This window comes from Octopus sinensis, linkage group LG1, assembly GCF_006345805.1.
Source record: "Octopus sinensis linkage group LG1, ASM634580v1, whole genome shotgun sequence".
Classification (NCBI taxonomy): domain Eukaryota; kingdom Metazoa; phylum Mollusca; class Cephalopoda; order Octopoda; family Octopodidae; genus Octopus; species Octopus sinensis.
The window spans coordinates 113,210,959-113,223,772 of NC_042997.1; the positions used below are offsets into that span (position 1 = coordinate 113,210,959).

The following is a 12,814-nucleotide window of genomic DNA, read 5'->3' on the forward strand; positions in this document are numbered from 1 at the left end:
CACGATAGTTATGAACTCATTTGCATACAGCCAATCAGAGCTCAGCTATCAAACTAATTTATGATGATGATTACAAGGTAAGATCACTTGGGTAAGGAATGAGCATGTGTCTTTTCTCTTTTAAGAATTCTTGTTGTTCTTGTTCTTGTTTCAACCATGGCTGCCTCTGTGTTGTTGTTTACTTTGTAAAACAGTAAGAGGAGAGGGTTGCCAGTACATCACCCTCTACCCACATCTTTACCATATGGGGCCCTAACAAAATCCGATAACAGGTATAGATGCCTATTTATTTAATTACTTGTCTCCTAAAATCAGGCATAACTTGGTGACTGGTTGGTTGACTTACAACACTGTTCTTCGTCTTGAATTTACTTGGTTTTAACTTGACAACCAGGTCAAGGTGAGCAGATGAGTTCATTGCTGGGGTCCAGAACTCTCGTGGGGAAAAAATTATGTGGCTGTCTCCTGTCAAACCAGACTTCTAAGTCTGTCTTGGCAGGGTTTTTACGGCTGGATGCCCTTCCTAACACCAACCACCTGGCAAAGTGGACTGAGTGCTTTTTATGTGGCACAAGCACAGGAGAGGTCAGGTTTGGCAAGGTTTTTACAGCTGGATGCCTTTCCAAACACCAACCATTTTACAGTGTGGACTGGGTGCTTTTTATGTGCCAGTGGCACACAGTAGATGGAAACTATGTCAAAGCTTAATAGAAGGGGTGGGGAATGATCCTGTTTTTGGTGGAAGAGTAATATATATTGAGTTCATGTTTTGGCACAAAGGTAAGTTGATTACGTCAACCCCCAGTGTTCAACCCGTAATTATTTTATAGACCTGCCAAAAGGACGAAAGGGGTTCATGAGAAAACTCATTTAAATAAAAAGATTGGGGACCATTGACTTATAACACCATCGTTGAACATCTGCCTTCCAAATTGGCATGGGTGGGATGGTTTAACACAGGGGTGGGCAAACTACGGCCCGCGGGTTGCATGCGGCCCGCCATAGGTTTTCATGCGGCCCGCCGAGAGGAATATTTCACAAAATTTCCTTTCAATCAATTGTGTGTTTATAGGTCTATAACCGCCTTTAAAAATATTTTCACTTGATTTTTATAAATGAGGCCCGCCAAGGTTCCAAAGACGCACTGTGCGGCCCGCGATCAAAAAAGTTCGCCCACCCCTGGTTTAACAGAAGCATTTGAACTCCGAACAAAATGTCAGAAGAAATGCCGCAAAGCAGTTTTTCTGGTGCAGAAATGATTCTGTCAGCTCAGCACCATAGCAGACTGCATTTATTACTCAGTTTAACACTCTACCGGACCCTTAAGCGCTTTTGGAAGCGTCCATTCTGCTGCAAGCACTCTGGCTAAATCTCTAGTTTTAGGATAAATCCCCTGTCTTCATTGCATAAAAGTCTTGGAGATGCTGTTGGAAGGTTTGGCATGATCATGGGTATGATTGCTCTTACTTAAAAAAACAAAAATTCAAAAAATGAAGAATATCACATCTAAAGTTTAAATCTTGGCTAGTGCAGCTTTCATATTGGAAATTTACAGACACTTTTTTCAATAATATCTATAATTTTTAGTGGTGGTGGTGGGTGAGGGAATTCAAAATTATGCCACGTAAAAAGCACTGAGTCCCATATGCCATACTCGTACGCCATGCTCATACACTATACCCATATGGCATGCCCGAATACAATGCCTGTATGCTATGCCTGTACACTATAACTGTATGCTATGCCCTTACACCATGCCATATGCTATGCCTATATACCATGCCCGTACACCTTGCCCATATGCCATGCTCATATGCTATGCCGGAACACTATGCATGTACACTATGCCCATACACTACGCCCGTATGCTATACCTGTACGCTACGCTCATACACCATGCTGTATGCCATGCCCATACACCATGCCTCTATGTTATGCCCATATGCCATGCCCGTAGACCATGCCTGTACCCCATGCTCATACACTATGTCTGTACACTGTGCCCATATGCTATGCCTGTATGCTATACCTGTACACCATGCAGTATGCTATGCTTATATGCTATGCCCATACACTATGGCTGTAGGCAGTAACAGAGTGAATTTTTAAGGCTTGTAAACCTCCATTGATGTCTTATGTCAGCTCTGTTACCAATTAGATGAAACAATCCTGGGTTTCTGAGATAAAGAATTTTTATATTTTATGCATTGGTTTGAGTGATGTCCTCATCTTGGTTGTTACATTTCATCATCATGCTCCCCACCCCACCTTCTGTTAGGAAGGGAATCCAGCTGGCTGTAGAAACACTGCCAGATCAGATTGGAGCCTGGTGCAGCCATCTGGTTCGCCAGACCTCAGTCAAATCGTCCAACCCATGCTAGCATGGAAAGTGGACGTTAAACGATGATAATGATATATATATATATATATATGACGGGCTTCTTTCAGTTTCTATCTACCAAATCCACTCACAAGGCTTTGGTCGGCCCAAGGCTATAGTAGAAGACAATTGCCCAAGGTGCCACATAGTGGGACTGAACTTGGGACCATGTGATTGGTAAGCAAGCTACTTACCATACAACCACTTCTTATTTATTTATTTTTTCTGAAAGTTTTCATTGTGTCTTGCAAAAGAAATAATTAAATGAATGGAAACCAGACCAGTGAGTGTGTTAAATGAATAAAGCACTAAAAGAGAATGACCCTCCCCAGACAATAAAATATGCTGCAACACACGAATTCACATAAAGAATCTTGCAAGCCAAATACCAAAATGAAATATATGTGTGTGTGTTTGTCCTCCACCAGTGCTTGATAACCGGTGTTGGTGTGTTTATGTCCTTGTAACTTAGTGGTTTAGCAAAAGAGACTGATAAGGTAAGTACCAGGCTTTAAAAGAATGTACTGGAGTAAAACCATTCAAATAAAAATTCTTCAAGGTGGTGCCCCAGCTTGAAGTCTAATGACTGAAACATATAAAAGATAAAAGATATATAGACTCAGGAATGGCTGTGTGGTTAGAACCTGTTAGAACCTGGCTGTGTGGTTAGAACCACGTGCTTCTAGGTTCAGTCCCACTGTGTGGAACCTTGGGCAAGTGTCTTCTACTATAGCCTCAGGCTGACCAAAGCCTTGTGAATGGATTCGACTGAAGGAAACTGAAAAGAAGCCTGTCATATGTGTGTGTGTGTGTCTGTCTGTTTGTCACCCACCACCACTTGACAACTGTTGTTGGTGTGTTTACATCCCTTTAACTTAGTGGTTTGGCAAAAGAGCTGATAGAGGCTTGGTGCTCCAGCATGGCCACAGTCTAATGACTGAAACAAGTCAAAGATAAAAGATATCAGGATCCAGAACTTCTGTACTTACATCATCAGAATCTGAGTCAATAGGAAAATGAGATCACAGATGATGAAGACGAAGAAGGAGTGTTGACATCAAGGATCGGACAAAGAGGATGGAACCTGGTGGAGGGCACTGATGCAGCATAAGACTGCTTCCTGTTGCAAGGAATGGTAAATGTATCTGAGGCCATCAACCCTCCAACCTTGAGGAAGGCATATTTATTTCATGCATTTCCTCCAAGCCGTTCACTCATACAGTGTTCGTCATACTCTCTCTTTAAGATATTATCAAGTTACCATTTTAACAACAGTTCTGGGCAACTATTCAAATTTGAAATCGCTTTCTTTACTTAGAATGGGAAAAGACAAGACATTGCGATGATTACAATGTGTGTGTGTGTTTGTGTTTGTGAGTTTGAGTGTGTTATTGTGTGTATGAAAGAGTGTTTGTGTGTGTGGTTGTGATGTTTTGTTTGTTGGACGCCGTGTTTATTACTATAATTAACGCTGAGAGGAGATTACTGCTGATTAAATGACAACAGAAATAAATTAAAAATTAACGAATATGTGTTATCGTTGAGTTCAAAATTCCTTGTTGAGATTTTGCAAGTTTGTTGAGTGACCGGATGTGAAATGAAAATAATTGCTAAATGATTAAAGAGAGGTAATGGTGATGACAGGGGTAGGGTGGAAGAGAAGTAAAGGCAAACTTTGATGAAGAAGCTTACTTTTGCAACCATCTGGTTTTGGGTTCAATCCTACAGTGTGGTACCTCTTCAGAAATGTCTTTTAATGTTGATCAACTCTTCGTTTCCCATTGTTTCAGCATGTTGTGAATGGGAAACCCTGCAATGGACTGGTCTCCAGTCCAGGGAAAATGTTGGCCTGCTCACCTAAGCAGCAGGGTGGCATTATTTGAAAGCTGTAACAATGTAAGAAAGTGCATTGTGGCCAGTGATATGTAACAACATTTGATAGTCTGGCCACTAGAATGATATGACAGACATGACAGAAGTAAATAGAAACTCCATAGAAGATTGTTTTATACTCTTTACTCTCTTTTATTCTTTTACTTGTTTCAGTCATTTGACTGTGCCCAAGCTGGAGCACTGCCTTTAGTCAAGCAAATCGACCCCAGGACTTAATCTTTGTAAGCCTAGTACTTATTCTATTAGTCTCTTTTGCTGAACTGCTAAGTTACGGGGATGTAAACACACCAGCATCGGTTGTCAAGCTATGTTGGGGGGACAAACACAGACACACAAACATACATATATATATACACATATATACGACAGGCTTCTTTCAGTTTCCGTCTACCAAATCCACTCTCAAGGCTTTGGTCGGCCTGAGGCTATAGTAGAAGACACTTGCCCAAGGTGCTATGCAGTGGGACTGAACCCGGAACCATGTGGTTGGTAAGCAAGCAACTTACCACACAGCCATTCCTACGCCTATGCGTATTTTAATTTGAAAAGGTGTATATTTTTTTAATTATTTTACTTATTTATGTTTCAGGTTCTATAATGTGACTGTTTAATCATGCCACATAGAAAAGAAACCTCAGAAGTGTCCGAATTTCAAAGAAGCTCTATTGTGGGTTAATTTCAAGGTGTACTTAGTGTAAAATTCCAGAAACCTTGGGATTTTACTTTCTGCAGTTAATAGAGTGATTATGCAATTCACCAGAGAGGGGAAAGAGTCCACATCACCTAGCCCAGGTTGACCCTTCACTTTGTTAAGAGAAGTGTGGACGATAATCCTCATTTCAAGGCCTCTGACATGGCAGAACAAGTTGATGTCAGTCCCAGAACAGCTGACAGGTGTCTCCACAAACTTGGCTACAATGGCAGAGCAGCAAGAAGGAAGCCACCTCTTCAACCAACCAATATCAAGCGGAGAAAAGATTGGGCCAGTGAGATGGTGGAGAGGCCACTAGCATTTTGGGACACTGTCATATTCCCTGATGAGTCCAAATTTGCTCTATTTTCTGACAGTGGTCAAGTGTGGGTCTGGAGACTCTATGATCAAGAATTTGCTGCCAACAATGAAACACAGCAGCTACTTTGTGATGGTCTGGGGAGCAATTTGGAGCAATGGTTGATCAGAGCTGGTGGAGTGTGATGGAAACATAAACTCAGATGAATATGTGCCCATATTGCAGAAAGGATTCTTCCGATCTCCTCCAGTAGTGAAATGATTTAAGAAGACTCTTTATTTATTGTCACACAGTTAAAAGGACCCAAAATTGGTTGGAAGAAAATGACATTAAGAAGCTTCCATAGCCAAGCCAGTCACCGGATATGAACTTTATTGAACACCTCTGGAGCATAATGTATAGGACACTTTATATAAAAAAAACAAGAAAACATCCTCAAAGTTATATGTTTTGAGATTACTGCAGGAAATTCCTCAGGAGAATAACTGTCAACTGCCATTAGGGACCTTGCATTGAAAAATGCAAAGGGCATGTCTACTAAATATTAGATATTCACATTATTGTTGTTTGTTTGTTCCTTCTCAAGCTACACCTGGCTCATAAGGGCTGGTTTCCCAGTTTCCTTGGCGTATAGGTTCCCCACCTGGACAAGACACCGGTCCATCGCAGGTGATCTGCAAGATGCAGGAGGAAAGAGAGAGAAAGATGTTGCAAAAAAGTCAGCAGAAGTTCACCATTCTGCTGGCGTTGCATAGAGCTTAGGTGTTTCACTCATGAACACACACATCACCCGGTCTGAGATTCGAACCCGCAATCCCTCGACTGCGAGTCCACTGCTCTAACCACTAGGCCATGTGCTTCCACATATTCACATTATAATAATTAATAAATAATTTGAATATATAATTTCAGATTTAAGTAAATTTTAATGATTATATTAATGTCTAAAGGGCTTCTATTTACTTCTATCATGTCTGTGTACATCATCATCATTTAATGTCCGTTGTCCATGTTGCCATGGGTTGGATGGTTTGACTGGGCTGGTACGCTGGAAGGCTGTGCCAGGATCCAGTCTGATTTGGCATGGTTTTCTATGGCTGGATGCCCTTCCTAATGCCAACCACTCCAGAAAATTCTTTATAAGAAGGCCAAGAATTCTAAATTTGAACCATTTTTTGATAAATTCGATAACAGAAGAAAATGTCAAAAATGTAAATAAGATGTAAATAAAAAATATATATATATATATAAAATCATCCAACATTCTGACTACTGTATTATTCTAAATATACAATATCTGTGCATCACTTCAAAACTCTCTACCTTTATATACCTTTTATATACATTATATTATTTTTGTAATTTACTTAATCTTTACTTTTTAATTGTTATTTTAATTTTAACTTTTCTATTATATGTAATTTTCTAGATGGTGTAATTTAATTATTCATTTTGAATTGATAAAAGGTGTTTTTTTTTCTAATATTATATATATATATATTATATTGTGTGGAATTTGATTTAGTATTTCTAAATTGAATTCTTTTGCCTTGTAAGTTTGGATTTTATTCCCTCAAATAATAATTATATATATATATATATATATATATATATATACATACATACATAGTTAATCCAAACATGAACAAAGAGGAAACACAACAATGCGAGGACGTGGAACAAATATAGTGTTATTGGCCGCTCAGGAGAGGAAAGAAAGGAGGATTTAACGCTTCAAGTGGAGCTTTTCGTCAGAAACATAGAAAAAGGAAAGGTCCAAGGAAGGGAAGACAAAGAAAGAAAATCGCCAACGATGCACATGCAGTCACATATTGAAATATAGATATATATATCTTTATATACACATACTCACAACAGGCTTCCGCACAGCTTCTGTCTCGCAAATTACACCATTACGTTTCCAAAGTATATGTCAACCTGAGGATACACATAACAGCAAACATTTATAAACAAGTGTAACTGCAAGTTAATGAAACTTCTTGGCCATTATAAATTCTTCTTCATATTGGATAACATACATCATTTATTATAATGTTATTCTGCTGAGGTCAGAAGTCTCTTGTAAAGGATAATGTCGAAATGTCTTGGAGACAAAATACCCGAAAGACATATTCTACTCTATTTGGTTAACCAAACTGAATGTTTATAATATGGTTACAATTTCAAATAATCTGTACATTAAAACAGAAAGATATTAAATATAATCCATATTGGGAAAATGAAACAGATAATAATAATGATAATAATAAAACAAACTATGCTGGATCATAGATATAGCATTCCCAGCTGACAACAAGGTATGTGATAAGGAAGAAAGTAAAGTCGAGAGATATGACAGGTTAGCTTGGGAAGTTAAGCAGTTGTGGTCGATGAAAAAGGTAGCAGTAGTACCAACAATTCTCGGAGCCCTGGGAACAGTGAGCAAAAATCTTGAGAAGTGCATGAAACAAATAGGGGCTGCAATAAGGGTGCAGCACTTGCAGAAAACAGCACTGCTTGGAACCGCTTGAATACTCCGGAAGGTGCTCGAAAAGTAAGAGGTGTTACCTTTGTTCACTGGTAGTGAACAGCTGACACCATAGTACATCTCCACTGTTAGAAGCTGTGCAAAAACAAGAAATAGTAATAATAATAATAATAATAATAAATGCCCTGATGCAGTACCAGGCAGTGGCTCTCATGGCTTCTGATCTTAACTGATGGGAAGAGTTATAATATACATTATTTTGTCTTGGTATAAAAGATGAGTTACTGCAAATATTCTGCTCAGTACTACAGATTTGCTGGTCAGTTGTTTGACCTTAACCAGTTGAGCATGTCCCTTGGTGGCTGATGATATGTGCATCTCTAATCATGAGCAGAACTAGTGGGGGAGCATCATAGCCATGTGTTGAGAGGAATTCTTTGGGGTTTGGATAATTCAGCTCTGGAAACATGGATGCTTTGTTCAACATCCTGAAATAACCCTTATTCAGGGACCTTTTGAGTGGGGTGGGTTACTTGACCTGAAGAAAATTCTAACTGGTCCCCTTCAAGGTCATGCACTGTTTATCTTGATGTGAGATCACTATGCCATGCACACACTTGTTGTGATGCATGTACCTGATATCAGATGGGTAGTCATGTTGGGTATATTGGGCTTCGTATATTTGTACTTCAGTGTCACTTTGATGGCATGCACTACTCTCTCACTCAGTAATAATAATAATAATAATAATAATAATAATAATAATAATAGTAATAGTAATAGTAATAATAATAACACTGGATAATGTGTCAACATTATAAAATCAAAACTGCTGACAAATGATGCAAGTATAACCCTGAGGCTGTAACTGAGGGAGAAAATGTAACTATTCTTTGGGACTTCCCAGTATGTACAGATAGGACCATCAAAGCAAACAAACCAGATAATGTTGTGAAAGACCAAAGCAATAAAGTCTGTTTATTGATTGACATGAGCAAACCCTGTGGCCAGAATATCTTGGCAAAAGAATTTGATAAGCTCAGAAAATATAAAAATCTGCTAATCAAAATTAAAAGGATGTGGCATCTCAAGACAGTTACAATACCAGTAATTGTAGGAGTACTTGGAATGATCAAAAACGGAATTGAAAATTATTTAAGGATGATCCCTGGCTTACCATCCATACATGAAGTGCAAAAGATTGTCTTAACTGGTACATCACACATATTGAAAAGAGCACTATCGATGTGAATTTTCTTTTTCCCCCTTTATTTTATTTGTTTACATTTTTATTTTATTCTTTTATTCATTTCAATCATTTGACTGCAGCCATGCTGGAGTACTACCTTTAGTTGAACAAATCGACCCCAGGACTTTATTCTTCATAAACCTAGTACTTATTCTATCAGTCTCTTTTGCTGAACCGTTAAGTTACAGGGACATAAACACACCAACATCAGTTGTCAAGTGATGATGTGGTGGTGGTGGGGGGGACAAACACAAACACACACACATATATGACGGGCTTCTTTCAGTTTCCATCTATCAAATCCACTCAGAAGGCTTTGATTTCTTTCCTTTTTCTCTGTCTTTCTTCCCCCTTTTCTCTCCACATGACTTTGTAAATGGACAATCTGGTGTGTTTATTTTAATGGCCTACCAATGTATACAGTGCGTTTCTCTGCCCTAGGTGTCAGGAAGATACTCAGCAAGAAATGGGAAAGAATTGAAAGAAGATGATAATGAAAATAATAATGATAATAAGCTATAAAGACTAACCATACTACAGAAGCAAGAAAACCAGACATGATTATAGAGGACAAACAGACTGTGCAAAATCATGGATTTTGTAATTCCTTATGATTGCAGAGTCAATACCAAAGAAATTGAAAAATGTCGAGAAATATAAAGATCTAGCTAGATAACTGCATCGACCCCAGTATGTGACTGGTACTTATTTTATTGACCCTCAAAGGATGAAAGGCAAAGTCATCCTCAGTGGAATTTGAACTCAGAATATAAAGAACCTAAAGAAACGCTACTAAACATTCTATTTGGTATAAGGATTCTGCTTTACCAATAATAATAATAATAATAATAATAATAATAAGTTCTTTTATTAACCGCGAGGGCTCACATACAATAACAGTAAAGGATATGCAACAACATAAAAGACAAAAATGGGACGATAAAATGGGTTTTACAGTGTGTCAACAAGAATAACATTAAAAAATGAAACAAATTTATAGGAGTAGGAGAGGCTGTGTGGTAAGTAGCTTGCTTACGAGCTACATGGTTCCGGGTTCAGTCCCACTGCATGGCACCTTGGGCAAGTGGGCCAACCAAAGCCTTGTGAATGGATTTGGTAGACAGAAACTGAAAGAAGCCCGTCGTATGTATATATATATATATATATATATATGTATGTATGTATGTATGTGTGTGTATATGTTTGTGTGTCTGTGTTTGTCCCCCCAACATCGCTTGACAACTGATGCTGGTGTGTTTACGTCCCCGTAACTTACCGGTTCGGCAAAAGAGACCGATAGAATAAGTACTAGGCTTACAAAGAATAAGTCCTGGGGTCGATTTGCTCATTTAAAGGCGATGAAAAGCAAAGTTGATCTTGGTGGAATTTGAACCCAAAACGTGAAGACAGACGAAATACTGCTAAGCATTTTGCCTGGCAAGCTATTGTTTCTGCTAGCTCACCACTCTGAAATAATAATAATCCTTTCTACTATAGGCACAAGGTCTGAAATTTTGAGAAGGAGGACAGTCAATTACATCGACCCCTCCCAGGGTTTCACCGGTACTTAATTTATCGACCCCGAAAGGATTATTAATAATAATAATATTAATAATAATAATCCTTTCTATTAAAGGCACAAAGCCTGAGATTTTTGATGGGGAGGGGAACAGTTGATTACATTTAACCCTGTATGCAACTGGTACTTAATTTATCGATTCTGAAAGGATGAAAGGCAAAGTCAACTTTGGCAGAATTTGAACTCAGAGCATAAGAACGGATGAAATACTGCTAAGCATTCTGCCCAGCGTGCTAATGATTCTGCCTGGCATGCCAACAATTCTGCTAGCTCACCTAATGATAATAATAATAATAATAATAATAATAATAATAATGATTTCAAGTTTTTGCCACAAGTGACTACATCAACCCCAGTGTGTAACTGGTACTTATTTAATTGACTTGGAAAGGATGAAAGGCAAAGTCGGCCTCAGCGGAATTTGAACTTAGAACGTAAGGACAGATGAAATGCTGGTGAGCATTCTGCCTGGTGTGCTAACAATTCTGCCAGCTCACCTAATAATAATAATAATAATAATAATAATAAAAATAATAATAATAATAATAATAATAATGCTACTCTATACCAATTATATTCCGATCATTTTAAAATGTAATATATTAGCAGAGAAAACAACAAAATTAACAACAGTGAGACAAATAAAAGATGTAATGGCTACATCTTTTAACCACAGAAAATGTAATGTTTTCTTTTTCTTTTACTTATGTATTGTAGGGTATCATGGAGTACAACAAAGTAGAAATAAAACTCCCTAGGGGTGAGTAGACAAAGCTAGTTTTAAATATTTTATTCCACTTGTGCCACTAATACCCCTGACAAAAATATGATTGCTTCGTTAGAAGTTGGTAAGATTAATCACTTTTTCCTGGATAACTCAGATTATGAATGGTCGAATTATTGATTCAGTTTGTTACATTTATGAAAGATCAATAAAATACTTATTGATTGAAAGTTGTGTATATATATATATATATATATATATATATACACACACACACACATATACATACATATATATATATATATATATATATATATATATACACACACACATATATATATATATCTCTTATTATAATATATATATAAGATAAATAATAGAAAATAAAAATGTACTTACTAGGAATTTCATTGCCAAGTATTTATGGATGCAAACTAGATGAAACAGATTTAGACAGCCTTGTATTATATAAGCAATGTGTCTACATCAGCTCTGTGCTGTTTCTCTGTATTTTGTGTGTGTGTGTGTGTGTGGAGAGGAAGCGGCTGATTGCAGTAGTTGCACTCCAGTGTATAGAAAGAAAAGGATTTAATTTGACACATTACCAAACAACTAACACGTAGTAACTCTGCTTACTCATCTTCACAGATTAATCGAGTTAATTTCTCGTCTCTTTGACAGTCGTACTAAATATCTTGTCAATTGGAGAAATTAGTTGCCAATCAGTGTCTGACATATCTTGCTGAGACACAATACAAATTCTTCACCTCTGTCCGTTGGTGCTACTTTCCGTTGGTCATTATAGTGTTTTATAGATGAATCTTCTCTTCATGTCACTTCAATCGCTTTTTGTCTTTCATTCAACTGGACTTCATTTATATCATCATTATTGAACATCTGTGATCCATTCAGACATGGGTTGGACAATAAGATTTGTAATGTGAATGACACATGTATACATGTCTGTATATGTATCATCATCATCATTAACATCGTCGCTTAATGTCCCTTTCCCCACGCTGCCATAGGCTGGTTATTTCCTCACATCCTACCCTAATAAGCCAAACTACAGCTTTAGGTCTCTTCTCTTCCTCACATTTCCTCCTTCATGCACTATGCTAACCTCTCACTCTCCAATCCTGTCCTCTTGCCCCTGTTTTACTGTATCATCCCTTTTTGTTAGCCCTTGACCTGTGTGTTCCACCCACATGTAACAATGCTTCTTTTGTAATGTCCTGCCACTTATATTATGACCTTTGAACCTCAAGGGTATGCTCTGGCATTCACCACCATCTAGCTCTCTTGTCTTTTACTTGACCATCACATTTATATTCTGATCCTTGTCCCTTGTAAATTTGCCCAGCACTTTCCCACCATCTCCATCCTGTTGTCTACCACCCTTTGTCTCCTTCTACTCTTCCCTCAGGTTGTATCTCCTTTACAGCAACACATCCTGTTTCTGTCCTCATTCTTGATCTCCCTCCCTCCCTC

The 12,814-nt window shown here is 38.0% G+C and overlaps 1 protein-coding gene across 1 annotated transcript in view; it reads right to left on the minus strand.

The window, feature by feature from the left end:
- The window catches only part of LOC115210628, a 79,928-nt gene extending 68,053 nt beyond the window's left edge, over positions 1 to 11,875 (minus strand). The window contains exon 1 of the mRNA XM_029779269.2: positions 11,723 to 11,875. Coding sequence (XP_029635129.1) covers positions 11,723 to 11,734 — 12 coding nt within the window. The 5' untranslated portion in view covers positions 11,735 to 11,875. The remainder of the gene's footprint in view (positions 1 to 11,722) is intronic.
- Positions 11,876 to 12,814: the final 939 nt, after the last annotated feature.